The sequence below is a fragment of the Photinus pyralis genome, unplaced genomic scaffold (genome assembly GCF_008802855.1).
Source record: "Photinus pyralis isolate 1611_PpyrPB1 unplaced genomic scaffold, Ppyr1.3 Ppyr1.4_LG4, whole genome shotgun sequence".
Lineage (NCBI taxonomy): Eukaryota > Metazoa > Arthropoda > Insecta > Coleoptera > Lampyridae > Photinus > Photinus pyralis.
Window position 1 is genome coordinate 5,610,140 of NW_022170511.1, and position 17,880 is coordinate 5,628,019.

At 35.7% G+C, this 17,880-nt stretch overlaps 1 protein-coding gene across 1 annotated transcript in view; it reads left to right on the plus strand.

The window, feature by feature from the left end:
* The first annotated feature begins 406 nt into the window (after positions 1–406).
* The window catches only part of LOC116168013, a 171,319-nt gene continuing 153,845 nt past the window's right edge, over positions 407–17,880 (plus strand). The window contains exons 1-3 of the mRNA XM_031483654.1: positions 407–478; positions 2,812–2,899; positions 2,953–3,038. Coding sequence (XP_031339514.1) covers positions 407–478; positions 2,812–2,899; positions 2,953–3,038 — 246 coding nt within the window. The remainder of the gene's footprint in view (positions 479–2,811; positions 2,900–2,952; positions 3,039–17,880) is intronic.

Sequence of the window (17,880 nt, forward strand, 5' to 3'; positions counted from 1 at the left end):
TGTAAGTTATTTAAAACTAAGTATTCATCAAGTTCTAGTTTGTTTTGGCAGGTAGAAGGTATTGAAATGTATATGTGGGTATGTCGGAAAACTTGGCGTATCCCTTACTAAACTTTTTGGTAACATCAGATTCAAATGTTAGAAGTTGATCAACAGATATACCCAGATTTATTACGTAAACTTAGAGTTAAACTGTGTCACTTATTTAAATACGTTTTGTCACTAACTGCGAAGAACTTGGGTAGTTACTGGAATAATAATTACAATTTAATCTAGAAGAAAAAAAACAAATATCAGTTATTGTAAGTAAATCATGTGAGCAGCGGAAGTAGCGGCAGCCGGCGGCAACCTGGGTGTCCTGTCGGCGAAACAGACCGCCGGTTGGGCGGACGGACGGACTCCCATTATGGTTACGGACTCGCCCCTGGTCAAGATCGCCGGTAACAGCGGTTTGGCGGATCGGTCTCGGAAGCCTCGGGTAAACTCAATCAGAGTAACCGGCAACTCCAGGAATCTCCCGAGTTCCGCAAATGACGGCGGCCACTTCGGTAAAACTAAAACAAAATTACGGGGACCTCCCTAGCGGGAATGCACGCAACAAAACACAAATTAATTAGCGGGTTGCAGGAAAACAAATGCAGGAAAGCGTACCAATGTCCCTCATTTATAATTAATGACACAAAAAGCTTACCTTGCAATTAAACGGAGCGGTGCAAGAAAAAGCAAAAGCTACAGGTACGGTGCGGTAAAAATGCAAAAACAAAAATTAAATACGGTACGGTCGCCAAAGTAAATATGTACAGATAATCCCAAAAATTACAGTACTATACTGTAGGAATGGTAAGCACAAAGAAAGGTGGTCTCTAAGGTAATCGTTTAGTAACATAAAGCTCAAAGAATTTCACCGGTGCCCATTTTGCGCCCATTTAGGTTAATGTTTTTATTTCCACTCTTGTGCCGTATTGCGTAGATGCTTTTGAATTTTTTCAGGCGCTTTTTCACAATTTTTTTCTCGTTTTTTTCGTTTTAAGGCGACTAGATGGGAATTTTAGCCATTTCAATATTTCTTTAATATCTCCGAATGTTGACGAAACCTGTAGCTAGCGTGGTAAATTGCGTCCGATATGTCAATTGTCGGTCGATCGCATCGGAACATTCCTAAAAAACGTAAACGGGGGTTCCGTGGGCAGAGATTTTCATTTCACATATCTTCGTCGCCGCAACGAACCCGTCCTTTTTAATCTGTAAGTTTTTGTGGAAATGAAATAGCTAGGTATTAAACCATCGGTTAAAGAAAAACTACACCTGAAAGGCTTTCACAGAGAGGAACAAATAAAGATACATCGACTAAGAATAGGACACACAAATTTCACGCACCCATGTCTTTTGACGTCGATCTCTCTGTGAAGCATGTGATATGTGACTGCGTAGAGTATGTAAACCAGCGTGATATGTTCAACATAAAGGCTGATGTTAGAACCAATCTTACAGACACATGAAATTTGGAGCACGTACTAAGATTCCTAAAATCGATAGGGATGTACAGTAAAATATAGAAGAGTACTTACCATGGTGGGTGTGAATGGCGACAAGACCTAGGCAGTCGATGCCCAACCTTTAAAAAAAAACAAAAAAAACTGAGACGCAGCGTTGAGAGGGTTTTTGTGTATAGGAGGCTAATAAATTAAGCAGGAAAAAAGATTTTGTATATTGAAGTGGGTTTTCTTTCTTGAAAAACATGCACTTTAGTATTAAAGCAAAATGTTTAAGACTATATAATGTTATTCCACAAAACCTTTTCAAGAACCTACATCATAAATATTTAAAGAACTCGTACATGCAAAAAGCAATAATTTAAAAGCATTCCTCGTTTTACAGCTGTCCCCCTTCGCTATCTGAAATGCAAATGCAAATCGTAGCATGTGCATATCTTGGTTTGCAAGGACGATTTCTGTCAGCAAAAATACAGCCTCCTCATTTCTGTATTAATTTTGACATATGTTCTATCGAAAGATAGCAAAGCAAATTCAGTCTTACATTTTTTATTCACAGTTTTCGTCGCACGTAAGCCACCTTTCCCTACAAGTGGCATTTTATTACGATCGAACCGTCGTTAGCAAGTCGTTCGTACTTACCGTAAACTTGCTATCTTAATTACACCAGAAGCATCAATCACGCGAGGAAATTCTTTACAAATTATCCTAAGTTTAATGAGAGCTGTTAGGAACATATTGTAATTCCAGTCACGTAGTTTGACAAAATCGTTTCCAGCCAATGAGTTTATAACTTTGTCATAATTTCAACTCCGGTGCTGCCCAAGTTTCCAGTTTGTTCATAATATGCTATCCCATAACCTAACCTTGTAACTTGTCCTGAAGTACATGCGTTTGAAACAAAACTAGTTCGTGCATTTTCAGGGGAAAATGTGTAACAGACCGGGGAGAGTTTCGCGAAATCCAAATTAAGTCGAAAATTGTACCTGAAGCTGTACTGCTGAACGTGGAAAACACATTCAGTGTTTACTATTTTTCCCCTTTGCAAATTCCGCTTCCTGTTATGACCCTCGTGCAATCTTTTAATTACTTCACTTACCGAAGAAGGCATTTACTTTCGTCGCAAATAGCGGTTTATTAAACGTTTTTGCTCGAGCAATTTAATTTGCCGGTATTGGAGGGAAATGGAATTTCTACCTTCGTTTATATCCTAATATGAGCATCGCCGAGTAAATAGAGATGCATTCTCATTTATTTCGCCTACATTTTTTTGTTTGAGAATTTCGCAATTACGTAGATATTGTCTCTCTTGTTCCAGAATATTTCGGTGCTGGTCGTTCTTCTGTACAGTTGGAGGATTAGTGTTAATGTCAAGAAATACGCCGTGCTAGAAGATGTCTATTATGGTAAATGTGAAATTAACCCTTACATACTTACGAATTAATTTGACGTTTTTTAGGGGTGCAAATTGCGTACCTTGCAATTATTGGAACGCAACTTTTCATGATTGTGCTTAGCGTAATTCTCCTATTAGGAATTTATAAGGTAAGTGTTCAGTGACATAGTACTCAACTTGTGCCCTAATTCTCTCTAATGTAATAATGCCTGACAGTTGATAAGAAGCGTATAATCCATCCCTCTTCGTAATCCCGAATTAAATTTAATTATACGCTTGTCACATTTGAGTTGTGTCTCATCAGTTTCACCAACGCAACAGGTTTCGTGTGTTAATGTTTAAAGCACTTGTCTTTTACGACTGGGTACTTTGCAACATACCGATGCTTTCTACTATAAAATTTGCAATAGCTTTTGACGAGGTTGAGAACATGAACGCGGATTCTGCACCGACTCATTTGGCACGTAATAGCTTTTGTATTACACTGTAAATCCCAGAAATTGCAATACCAAATAAAATACAGATACTTTATTTAAATTACTGTTTTCAGGATTATTGTTTGAGTTTATATCCAATACTATTATATTCTACCTTTAAAGAATTTTCATTGCGATTTAGAAAATGTCAAAAAATTGCTATTATAGTAGTCCCAAAGTACTCCTTACGCCTTTAAATGTCACTCATTTGAATACAGCAGCAGTAAAATAGGAATAAATATAACGTAAAATACAAAAGTTAGTAGAAATATTGCTACAGTTTCCATTCTTCTCTTTAACGTAATGTAATTCTCGATCATGTGAAAGGATACTTTGAAATTCGCGATTTACGAGATGATGACTCATCAAAATCGTTTTCGGGAAACCTATAAACCAGTTCTCAAAGGGAAAAATCTGCTTCTCTCTTTTGCAGAAACGAATGTAAAAATAACTTCCGAAATTTATCAAAGACAACAACATGCTTTCTGCTATTAAAATATTAGCCAGGACTTTTCAACGAGATGGCGCACTATCCCATCCTTTCAAAAGTGCCATAACGTAAGATGGAGTTGGGGTCTTTTTCCGCCAACTATTGGAGTAATTCGCGGACTAATTTGCGTTCAAAGTCATTTAAATTGATCTACAGAGAATTGATGGTGGATTATAGGATTTGTTGGCAATTTGGTCTTAATCCGAAGATTATTTAGATTGTTGAGATTATATAATGGAATGCGATAGATTATGACGAAATTAATTTGATTGGTGGCCTATAATCTCCATATAAATCCGTGATTAATTTTGCCTAAGACTTTCGCTTTCGCTTTGATAATAGACATATTATTTGGTCCATATAAAATACCTGCATCTCGATTCACATCTGTGATTAAAATTTGCCTGGGGCTATTGTTTTGATTTATTTGTCATATCATTTGGCCTAGCTAAAGATGATCAACATCTAAAATATTTTGAGATCCACAAGTTCTTTTGTATAAAATAGCCTGGGGTACTCGTACTTGATAAACAGAACACGTGGGGGATCATCTCTCATCTATATCATGATCTTTGCACTTTATTTCGTGAATTTAATTAAATTATTTTTTATTTTCTTTGACATTTTAATTAATTTACTTCACTTAAAGAAAATTGTGTTTAAATAAGCAGTATAATACAGTAAAAATGACATGCTAAGACATTTTGTTTTTATACCTGTACGCTACTCTTAAAAAATGACAAATTATGCATGTCAAATTGACCAAAGAAGAAAACAAAGATTCTAGTGTGAGCATTAGTTCTATTGATGACTACGTATAAAGCTAAGCAAAACGTTCAACAAAAAAGCCTCCGTACTTACGGTTATTTCGAAAATCCTTATTTTTCCAAAAATTCACATTCTAAAAGAATGCACAGATAATTTTATTTTATTTTTGAGTGGGTGGGGTTTTAGCCAAGGCGGCTCTATCAACCCAACCCACTATATACATGCCTGAACCCGGATTCGAACCAGGGACCCTTAGCACCACAGTTCAGCTTTAACTGAACTGCACCACACGGGCACTATAATTGCGTAAATTAGTAGATGATGAGAGTCTGATAAAATTGATAATAATCATACGCTGATATTAACGCGAATTTGTTTCGCACTTTTGAGGTTTTAATTTTAGGAAGATATTAGAAATACGTTTCAGAATTTGTAAAAATGTTTGAGTTTAATTTTATAGCATAAGAAAAATAAGTTTTTTAGAACTTATTTAGTCATTCATAGCCCCTTTTAAAAACACACAAACAATCGAACTTTTTTGCGAATATCTCGGACGTTTTGTACGAAATCCGAATATTCGCAAAGACTACAATCAAATGACAATGTTAGGTAACTTTGTAGAAGCAAACATGAAAAAAAGCAATATAGAATAACATTAATAGTGTTATGTAACCGAATCAACCTTCAAATATATGATGTTTTTTATTCGGACCTCGTAATCGTGTATTTTGTATCATTTAGTTTAGTGATTCGTGGTGTGACAGTGATAAGTTCAGAGAATGGATTAAAAAAGAGAGGGAATTCCGCATTTAGCAAGGTGACATGAGGTGTTGAGCTTTCATCATTTAGATAAAATACTAAATAAACGACAAATTGCCGAAAGTAACGTTTTGTTAAATTTGGCCTGTTATAGAACTTTATAAAAAATATGTACAAAATAATTTTAATTACTTAGAAATTGGATGATGGTCCTTACCATTTCTTTAGAACTTGTAAAATTCTGAGGTTTTAATTTTAGGAATATATTTGAAATACGTTTCAGAACTAGTAAAAATTTTCGAGTTTAATTTTATCGCATAAGAGAAATGAGTTTTTAGAACCTTTAGCGCTCTTAAAAATACAGAAACCATTCGCAAGACGCAAAAGTTGTGGCTAATATTTTCGATGTATACGAATAAATTTCGTTATTTAAAAATAGATATGGATTTATCATTCAGAAAATCTGAAGAGGTCTGCTCGAAGTCTGGGATTGAAACAACATATACAGGGAAAGCGACTACGGTTTGGGTGGTGTTGCAATATGAAGTCTGAATCTCTCCGTACGACATTTGCTATTGCAAAAATTCTTCCACGTTTCTCTGTAGATGGAATGACAGTTCTCTCGTCACCCTGGTATCAAATTGCGAAGGAGTTCAGCCGATTCAGCAGGCAAAGAGGTATTATTTCAAAGAGAGGAAATCTATTACCAGCAATCAACTAAAGCTAAATAAGGGCTATAATGAAAATATGGGTCGCACAAACTCGATGAATCAAAATGTAGCATTCAACATAACTACCATAAGATATACCACACACTTTAACACGAATCTGACAGACTTTTCTCAGAAACAAAAAAAAAACTAGTAAGAGTTCTCTTGTATTACACCAATTATTTCTTCATTCCATGCGTAAATAGTTATTTGTACAACTAGTATTGAAAGTGATACTTTTTTTCATGAATTTGCAGTTTGATTAATGAGGGCGCTAGGGGTATAGCCGGCTGGACTTCTGGTACCAAAATCAGCGTCACAGACATTTACGGTCTATTTCAAAATAACCCGACACAGCATAGTTTACTGCTCATTATTCATATTTAAGCAAAAGCCACTTCCTCTAATAAATTCAACATCGTTATTAACCCGATGACACTCAAAATTTCTCTAAGTCGTCAGACCTGAGAAAACACCTGCATAGCTTATCTCGCACGTGACGCTGTTTGTCGAAAATCCAGTTAATTCTTGTCCGATAACAATTTTTTCTCAACACATGACCAGAAAACTTTAGTCACGAAAAATTTTCGAACAAATGTTGCCTTAGTTACCCGTTTTAAATTTATCGTACAAACTGAATACAACTTATAGAATTAAACGATTAAATTTACAATAAAAAACTCTCATTAAAATGACAATTGAACAAATTTTTCTAATTGTGTGTCTATTTGACAGAAAAATGCCCCAGATGAAATAACTTGAAAGATACAGTTATAAGTGAGTATTTGTCATATGTATCGTCAACTATTCATTTGGTTAATTAAATCAACTGCGAAGGCCATTCTTGTTCATCAAATTCCAATAGTTTACAGGGCGAAACTGCGGAAACAACATTAACTTTCATCAAAATAAATTATGCAAAAAGGTGTTAACCTGAAACACGTGCCCAAAAACTCTGCGACCGTAAACTTCGCGACACCGCTTTCAGAGAAATAACTGAATTAAATACAACTTCACTTGAGGAATACGAGAACTTGCCTTCTTTATAAAGTTTGGATTAGCGGTCCTTTAATTATTTCGCAACATGAGATTTAGGGAAACGAAACTTGACACGCGTTCACCTTTTAAGATGAGGTATTTTTCCGTTTCCGCGCATTTCGAACAAAATGAAGAAAGGCAATTAAGGGAAAAGTTGAATTTCTCGGTATTATTATTGTACTACAAGAAAATCTTTTTACACTGTGATTTTTAACAGCAATTAGGTATCCACCGTGCGATGTTAACAATTCCGTTAATGAAGTTTAAAAGTTTTCTAGGGGCGTTTTGGGGTTCGTGACAAGGAAATTTAAACATAATTTTGCTTTAAGCGCTTTAAAAGATTTGATAGTTTGTAACAAAAGGTCTCATCAGCGTTGTATTTATAGAACCATACCCTTTCTGTATTAAACTTAGAAAAAGAAAATTCTCGCAAAACATTGAAATAAGTACAGCATTTTTTTGGATAGCCATATTGCATCATAGGTAACCTATAGCACAGATATACGGTAGGTATCTGTGCCTATAGGTATCAGTACATCCTTGAATCGTTGTTGGTACAGGACGATTTTTCTGTATACAACAATTACTTCGTTTGTATTTGTAATTTTGTACATGTTATTTATTATACAATCTGTAAAAATTGTATTAGGTTTTAATGCAATACTTCTGAAAATTGGCAATGAACAAAATATTAATGTTGTGCGTACACAAAGCTTTTAAAATGTTTATTCGATTGGTTAATTAATTACTTAATGGTACAGTCAATATTTTCAAATTATTTAACTTTATATTAATATCCATTAGAGGCGATGAAATTTTAAATTATTCGGCGTTGAATTAGCAGGCCGTTTGCAAATAACGTTCAAATGTAAAGTATTCCACGTCCGCTCTTTCCACAAGTATAACACATAACTATTTCTATTTTTCATCTTCTTCAGAAGGTGGAATTAAATTGATCTGCACGTCATAACCGAACACAGGGAAACTCTGCTCAACAAATAATTCGCCAGTAATTTGTCCATTAACTATTATTGATATCCAAAAAGTTATGACTTACTCGGAAATAGAATTACACACTTTACACAGAGGGATGATCAGGATGTGGGTTAACGAAAGTGACACTGGGAACGGTTAAGGGTAAGAATGGCATGGATGAAGTGGAAGGTAAAATCTAAATTCGTAAAAGAGTTTAGGTACCGCTACAGGTAAACAAGTTTTCAGGAAAGTAAGAGCTAGGTACTGGTAATTAATAGGAAATGCCTGGGAGAAATACCATTCACCGGATTGCAGATTTTTCTTCCTACTTAATTTGGTCTCCTCACAATGACGGCACAGTTTTCTCTTGTAATTCAACAATTAACTTCAACTTTGGCAATAAAAATCTTACGCATGATTACGCAACTGTTTAACTCCTCTGTATACCTCGGTTATACGAATTCGGCTTGAAACTTTTAGTCGGAAATAAATGTTATGCGATCTAAAAGTTCGCACACCACTTGCATAGATTCACCTTGAAGTTTCGGCGAAGAATCCTTCTCTCCCACCGAATTTTGTCGTATATACTCGCCAATTCAAAAACCCGAAACGGACCCAACGAAAACCAAGTTTCGGCTACCATGCAAAGGTATAGTAGAAAAAACCGTCCCTGATGCTCCGCAAGAAGGGTCTTTAGAATCGGCAACGCTGGGGTGTTTTGGGTCTTATCTCCTTGCACTCCCGTTTTTTATCTGAAAGCGTTTCATTATCTGGAATTTTAGTTTTTTTCTCTTTCACTATGAAGAAGTATACGTATCAAATTTTCTATACTGATAAATTGCGACCACAAGAACACAAACGGAAATTACATTAGAAAAATCCCGTCAATCGTTTTACACATTACAAAGAAAATGGATAGTCTTTCAAGAAAGTTTCTATTTAGTCCAAAATTTTACTCATAATATTCATAGGCGAGAGGGGTATGGAAATACAAATAGAAATTCAGTTTACCTTATTTACACGGCGTCTAAATCTACTTCTGTAGCAGTTCGACTTTAGGCCACTGGAACACCCTGGAATTTTAGGATTTGTGAAAGGGAATGTAAACTTGAAAATTTGTAGATCGGACTAAGTGAATTGGCAAAGTAGGCTAAAAAATAGGACGGCCCTTTTGATATCTCCGTTAGTTATGAACCGAATTGTGTGAAATTCAAACTGGGCATAACTTTAGGGATATAATACGCAACGCCAAAAGTTGAGCCTAATCAATTGAACATTCAGAGTGCATTTTTGCAAATTTATTTGTAAAAACTTCAAACGCAAAGTACGGGTGAACAGGACGTCAGAGCTGGGTACCGACAAAGGGAATGTGGTAGCCCCCGACAAGATCTTACAGATGGTGGAGCCAAAACTCAAATTGCGAGTGAAAGGGACGTCGGAATTTGGTACCGGCAAAGGGAATGTAGTGGCTCCCAATATGATGCTAGAGTCAAAACTGACTAATAGAATAGTGATCTGCCACACAAAAGTACGTTGAAGTTCCTTCGATCTCACATGAGGACTTTGATAATTTTTCTCATCTCGGCCCATTTGTAAACCGAATTGCATGAAATTCAAACTGGGTATAGCCAGTAGTACCACATCAAATATAATTTCACCGCTTTGTCACTTTTGATTAGGTATCGACAGGGCTTAACTCGTCCATGTTTTAGTGTTAGCAGATTCAAATGGCCGCGGGCAGCATCCATGTAACGTAATGTGACCTTCGGTTTTCAAGATGCCTGCAATAAAAGAGGTCTGTAATTAGAGAGGTCGGTTTCCAGGCTTATACTGTAGCAATCAGAACATATATTTGGCAGTGATAAATTTTAGAGGTTACTGTCACAATAGCGCTATTTATAAACGCGCGGAACAACGCCTGCGACAGGCTTCACTTTAGTCGTGGTAATTTTTTTCAAGGAGACGAATATTAAAAAGGAGAACTTAAAAGGATCACTCGTAAGGTTTTAGCCTTTTATATTCAACTGTGTTGGTAGTTTGGATTGGTACACATTTTCTTTTTCGAATTGACGGCATCCTAATTTTTTACTGGCGAATAGTTTCTATTTATTGCTAATTTCCCCTACGGGTTCCTCTGAACCAATGTTTTTCAATTCTTCAACACGAATCTTTTTAAAATTCTGAGCTCTACTACAGCTCAAGACGTAACCTCTATCTTAGACCTTATAATCCATATGTCTGTTTTCGTCTAGTTTGGCATGCGCAAATTTCCTTGGCACTAAAATATTTAAGTTTTTAATAACCTTGTTTGCCCTAGATCTTGTTTGCACTTAATTTTATCCCGGATAATTTTACTTTATATATTATTTCCTACTAAGGGTTCTGAATTAAATTAAATTAAATTCCTTTCAAACAACCCAAATGTCACATTAAATCCGTGGAATACTATAGGTAATATAAACGTTGCCTAGAAAATCCATAGATAATTCCATTACTTATTAAATTGGCTTGGCAGAGGTCCCATAGTCAATCGCTAAGTGTCTCTCAGTCTGAACACTCTTCTGAGCTAATATTAATACTACGTAACATGAAAATCCTAATAGTTTCCCAAACGGCAATCTGGGAAGATAAAGGAAATGCGTACGGATTGCATTTTAAAGGGGCAGGAGCTAATTAATTAAAAGAAATCAAAACATCTTTTCCATTTTAGAACTTTTTCCCTTGAAAAAATTTTTAGATTAAAAAAGAAAACTTTGTTTCGAGCCGGAGTTTAAGTTCCCATAATTAACGTTCGGAAAGTTGTAAATTAGGGCAGTGCGACGTAGCTCATTAAAATTCGTTTATGTATTATTCCTGCTGTTCTAAGCGAAATCTGTACCTATTCTACTTATACAGAGTATATAGGCCGTATATCTGTGGTACAGGCTAGCGAGAGTAATTGCGTTCACTGTCGATTTGTAAATCATACTCCATTCGTATACGTCGAGTAGGTACGTACATTTCCCTAGAAACCTCACATCTAGTCGCCGGTGCCGGTTTTTTAAGCTGGTACGGGCTGAAAACCACACGTGGAATTTATTCCAGCCGTTTTTGATATAAAAGTCTAGTTTATTTCACTTGAAAATATGCAAACGATGCTGTACATATATTGTTAACAAGCTCTTCTATACATAAAAATTACGTTATGTGTGCAACTCTAAGATAATTTTGCAGGTAACAGTGAACAATTGCAATTTGTTCTAGTTTTTGTGGGTACGTTACCACCTCTGGCGAAATCAGAATACATTAAACAAATAAAAATGCACCAGGTTAGCACAAAAAATAGAATTAGGTTGAAAATTTATGTACGCGCCATACCTACCCTCTTTTTCCAGGCTAGTTACTTTGCACAGTTTTAACGGGAAGGGACAAATTCTAGTCGCTTAATGCATCATTTTTTATTAGATTTAAAGCGCAAATATAAAAAGGGGATAGAAAGCCGTGGAAATCCTCACATCATAACTAAATAGGGCTATAAAACAAATAATTAGGTACTTTAAATATCATCATTTCTATAGATGTTTTTTTATATTATCCCAAACAGGAGAAGTCTTCACTGTGTAACAATTTTGCACTTTTTACGATTACGAAGATGTAAACCTTTCGCCAGGAAAGCTTGCCGGTCACAGAACACTTGATCCCGGTCTGCAATCTATGTTTTTCTCAAGATGTGAGCGACTTCCGGGATAGTATCGTGTCAATGTTGAACAAAAAGACTTTTCGTTCAACATTGGCACGATCCTATTCCGGAAGTCGCTCGCATCTTAAGAAAAACATAGATTGTAGATCGACACAAGGTGTGCTGTGACCGGCAATCTTTCCTGGCGAGAGTTATAGTTGAATCCCCCCAGCAAACAATTATTCTGAATATCTGACAATAGCTATCTATGGTAACGAAAATAGACTGGCGCGCTTAATTATTTTGTCCTTAACCGCATCTACGATTATCCTTTAGGGATGGAACGAGGTTATTTTTTCTTATTACATACTGTGGTAGATTAGTTAGCACTCGAATTTCTAAGCGCGAGGTCCGCAGTTGCTGAACATTCTTTTCAAAACGGCCACAATATTTTGTTTCAAGAACTTTGCAAATATGTCATCCGATTGCATGATGTGTCACTTTGCCCAAGTTCTCCTGACGGAATAGGTCTAAATAACTCGGTTTAGCCATCTACTATTCCAACCTGTGCAGTAGTGAAGTAGCGCGTATTCCTGCCGTTGGCTCATTTTTGATTGTTATTTTGTTTGTTGTCATGGTAAAACCCCTCACGAAAGTGGGCGAAACGTTGATTTTTTGTTTCTTCCAAAATTTTCGGCTGAGGAACTTTTTCATTGCACTGATCCAGGGTCCTTACGTACTCATGAACTCCATGACATATTTATAATCGATATTCTTATAGAGATGGCGTACTCGAGCAATCCTACGCTCACATTTGTTCTCAGATCCATACAAAAGATTATTTCAGTTCTTTCCACTAAGGTGCAGCTCATTATTAAATTGTTTCTTAGGTTTCAACTAAATAATTTAACTCACTCGTACAACAGAAGCAAGTAGCAAATATAAAATAACAAATAAACAACGAAATAGTAAAAATGAACAAATGGAATCATTTTTAGAACGATATAACTTTCAACACATTTAAATTGACAACGAAGTTAATATTGTAACAGTCTACGTCTTGTCTATTTAAAGTAATTTCCTTTTGTTCCTAATGTAGAGCAAATTTGTTGTACGTTATAAAAATTCATATTGAATCGTTAGCAAATTTATTTTTAACATGGAATGTAGAGATAAGGCGTGTATGTGCGCGAATTGTAGAGTTAATTTTTGTTGTCTTTATTTTTAAATCAAAGCTGTTTTACCAACCCAACCCACTATTATCCATTTACAAATATCCGTACCCGAACGCGGATTCGAAGTTGGGCCCTTGTTGAGCGTCCAGGCCACTGTGCCACGCATGAGGCGGGAAAGTCAAAAATGTAACTGAACAGCAGTGCGGGTGAGGAGACGAGTTTTCGCTCACATAAAAAAAGCGTGTCCTATAGCTGACGGAGTTTAACGTGATGTTTTGGATTTAGGATTTAGTCAAATAAAATCTACGCTGGACTATTTTGCTTAAGGGCAAAATTAATTCACATTTGTAAATAGTGCGAGTTGCTCTTTAATAATAATACTAATTTGTTATCCGAAGTCTTCTTAATGGGAGCGGAAGATTGTAAAGAGGTACAGAGGAGAATCAAGGTCGCGCGCATCGTTGTTTAATTATTTACGTGAAATAAGCAAGCAATCCATGATAAACCAAAAACTTTCCATTCATTAATGGTGGCCAAAGAAAACCAGTACATTGTTCATTAACTGCAGCGTTGTGTTTATTGTTTTTGCTTGCGGTTTGTTTATTTTGAAAAACTAGCGTCTTGTTTGTGATTGAAGTCTAGGATCATCGGTACGAGAATCTAAGCGTTTGGTGGCTTTTTCTATTTAAAGAAGTGGGAGATGCAGTACATCGAACCGATTTCTGCAGGTTTCTTCACGACGGAAAACAGATACTAGGAGATACATAGGAAAGAACAAAACGGTAGGGACTTTTATTTCTGTCTTGGATCTTATCCGAGTGAATAAACTGAATTGATTAAAGTTTCGTGCGTATTACGGAATGTATTTAATTAAACATTTGAATTTGTTTTGTCTTAAAATGATGATGAATTAATTAATTAAATTCATAATTTCCTAACGAAGTTGCAGCAGTGTTCTAACAAAGACGTACGGTATGTCAAAAATGTACACTGTAGTTCGTGTAAACCATTTCCCGCAAATTTACTAGAAACAGGTGCTATTCCTATTACGGAAAGTTTTCCACGGAAGCTGCGAAATGTAAGTAATAAATCTCCTTGTATTGCATAATCTGCACTGAAAACACCTTAAAGTTCCGTTCTCATACACGAGATAATTATTACAATTAACTGTTTTAAACTACGAGAATCTTATGAAAAGGAAGACAACAATGAAACATAAATTGTAAGAAAATATTGCGACAATACAAAAGCTCTAATTGTCTACTATCAAGCTCATAAATTAAAAGCTTTCCAACGAGTGGGTAATTAACATCACGTTACACATTGTAAACAACGATATACTATCATTACGGGCTGAAAGCAAATTTTTTTTTGTTAATCAAAGACACGACAGATGACCTAATTTATTTCCTCTTTTATTTTAGCAACTAAAATCCATCTAATGAAAAAATAGTTTTCGAAAGCAGAAGTTAAGGAAAGTTAACTTGAAAAGAACCGAAGGGGTCGTTTAAAGTTTTCTGTGTAGATGTCTAGGATAGAAAAAACTTTCGCATTCTTTAGAAAAAGCCGAACTCCAAACAAAGTCCGTGCTTACAGTGTTTGGAAATGGTGGGGCACTAATTTGGGATATGACCTAATTTGTAGCACAAGACAGCACCGGTAAAATTTGAATGAGAAGGGCTCATATGGAGAAAAGTGATGCTTGTTCAGCAGCTTACGTGCTTATTCAGGAACTGTGCTTTTAGGGAGACATCGTTAAGAACCACAACTCTACATTCATAATCTGACGATTTCGATTAGACACGTTCGAAGCTTAGTTTCGGAAACCCCAAATACGATATGCCACCGACATCTCTATGGAGAGAATAGAGTTTCGATGCCAGGAGAGATTTTCGAGTATGAAACCTTCGTGACAACGAAATTATTTACAAATAATGTTTAGAAACGTTTTCCTTGTAAAATAACGAACCAAGAAACATTTTGTTCAGAATATTTTCAAAATCCGCCGGCATAAAAAATTATTGAATAATTTAGATGTTACTTCATGAAAAGGTGGGGCTGTATATATCAGAATTCCCTATCGGCCAGTAAAAATATTTTTCATGTTTTGAAATACGGACAAAAACATATAAAATCGGTAAGTGGATGAACGAATTCCGATTGTGCTAAATCCCCTATTCGAAAAGTCGTAATAAATGATTTGTCAAATTATTCCGTTTTATCTCCACCGTCCTTATAACTTCTGCATTAAGGAGATTTCGTTAACAAAGAATTTAACGCGGAAAACGTCTTGCTTTTGTCAACTTGCCTTAAAGAAAATGGAAGCGAGACTATCTTGATGTACCTATAGTGTTGAAATACACGGTCATGTTTAGTGTATAAGACGTTTTATTATTTAATTTCTTGCGCCACCGCGCAAAGTGCAAGATAATGGATTTGTTCTGTTACCCTTAATATTAACCCACGAGCAAACGCGAATTTCATGAAGTTTAACCTAGATAGCTTAAACGCCACAATTAATTACAGTATTTGAACAAAATGAATGCATTTAATTAAAATGTCTTAATTAACTTTGACCTACAAAGTAATTACAATTAGGATCACATACATCCGCAAATCAACCATCTAGTTATCATCTTATCGAAATAATTTGCAGATCCGGAACATTTCACTATATTAATACTTACACTTCCAATATAAATGAAGGTGTCAGAATGTCATTTTCTATCAACAAAAGAAGTAGGTTTTCCATAAATTAAAGAACTAAAAGCTTTTTTCCCATTTGGAAAGGGTTGTACTCATAAATGGTGTATTAGGGAAGACATTAATTTTTTCTTTGCAGAATAAATAAATAATCTTAACACATAGAAGATACGACGGTGTTCATATTATGGAAAAGTTGCGCAATTAAACAGTTATTATCATGCTTTAAGGAAAACCAGAAAATTCCGATTCCTTCCGAAGATATGCCAAAAAAAACGAATTTTTCTGATCTGGTTTTTATTTTTCCTTGATGCTATTTCAAGAGATACGAAACATAGAAAACACTTTCTCATTGCCACTTTTTGAGCTCTACAAGACACCAGTGACGTAGAATTAAACAAATCCAAGTTGAACAGTACGGATGAAAAGTCAAATTACGGAAAAGCTAGATAAGTTAACGTACTTACGGCAAGTAAAAATGGCAAAAAAGATCCTATTTCACAATGCATTTTCTATTTATATAAAACGTCTATTTACCGCTTCGTCCGCTTATACCTATAATACGTTCAAACAAATTAAAACGTTCTTAATTAATTCCTCCTTTCTCCGACATCGGAAAAATACGGGATCGGTGTCCAATTTCAAGTTAATTAAGAGCGTTTCTTTTGAGATAAACCCCAGCTCAATCGGACGGGTTTCTGCAATCATTTGTATAGCTACTGTTAATTTCACTCACTTAATTGGCTGTATTAAAATTTCCAGAAATGGTATTCCAATTAATACCCATTGTAAATCGCAATATCGGGATCAACCGGTGCTGATATTGGCGTAAACCTGCATGGCCTTGCAGTTCCAATGATCGTAGGAAACACAGCTTGTTAGTAATGGCTTATCATGTCTGAAACTGTAAAATATTAGTGTCTAAATGACAAGACCTTTCGACAAAATAAAGACGATTGAAATATCTTGACGGGAACGGTTGCAAACGGCGGATTAATTGCAGCTTTATTTACGATAGCGGCAGCTAAAACGCAACTCTAGAAGTTAGATCAATTATCTTCAACTCCTAGAACTAACACAAATACTTTCGGCGGTAGTAGTTGTGAGAAAATACTTAGGTGGTGCAGGACAGATAATTGTTTTGTATACGACATATATACGAGTTTTAGCTACGTAAAGAAGTTGCGTCCTTAGATTTTGGTTTACAAGCTTGGAGTTGCTCTCCAAGGCGTTGTGTTTTTCATCGTTGAAATGACGTACGGTCCGCTAGAATAATTAGGTGTAGACGTGGTTTTGGTAGTTGGAACGATTTTAAGGGCGGTTTCCCCAAATTAAGTGTTTACAGTTTAGTTGCTTTAGGGTTGCGCAGTTTTAGGGGTTGAGTATTATATACAGAGTAGTTAGATTATAGGGCAGGATTCTCCAAAATGTTGTTGCTCTATTGTTTTTGTGCCAATGGCTTCTCAATAAATGTGGTCGCTATATTATTTTTTTAAGTCAATGGAGTCCCGATACGGCACGATTAATTGTGTAAGATAGTTGGTTGCGGCAGTCTGGCGGAGGAATAGGCAGAACATTTTTAAAGGAATTTTCCACTATGAAAATATTCATGCACGAGTTACACACGTTGGCCGAACAAAACAACTTCTAATAACAGCAAGTCGGCCTCAAACTTTAGCAAACTGCCTCTTCTAATCGCGTCCTCCGGTATTTAAACGATTTTCCCTTTTTATATTGTCTCCGACTAAACATTTCTACGAAAACAGTTTTTCTCTGATAAAAACGCCACCTCATCTCTAAACAATTACCTTAATTTTTCTAAAATAAGTGAAAAGCTTAATAAATCAAGTCGGAGTTATCACAAACGCATTAACGAAATAGTTTTGTCTTTTTTTTACAATTAAATAAACAAACAAAGCCTTGGCTACGAGCTCCATTCGCAAAACCGTTTTGTATTATTTCGTAAATAATCCTATAATGAAATTGATTAGCAAAAATTGTAATGAAACATTTAATTAATAATTTAAACCACCCGGATTCATTACAAATGCCTTGATCCAAACACCAACGGCCTAGTTTGACATTGTTTACGCAGCAATATAAATGAACGAGTTGCAGAATTTTCCCAAAAATCACTGGTTTAAGAAGACACGTACAAAGCTTTGATTTAAGACCTTCTGCAGGGGCACTTCTGAAAAGCATTATGCGTGTCACTCTGTAATTGGGCACCCATAACAAG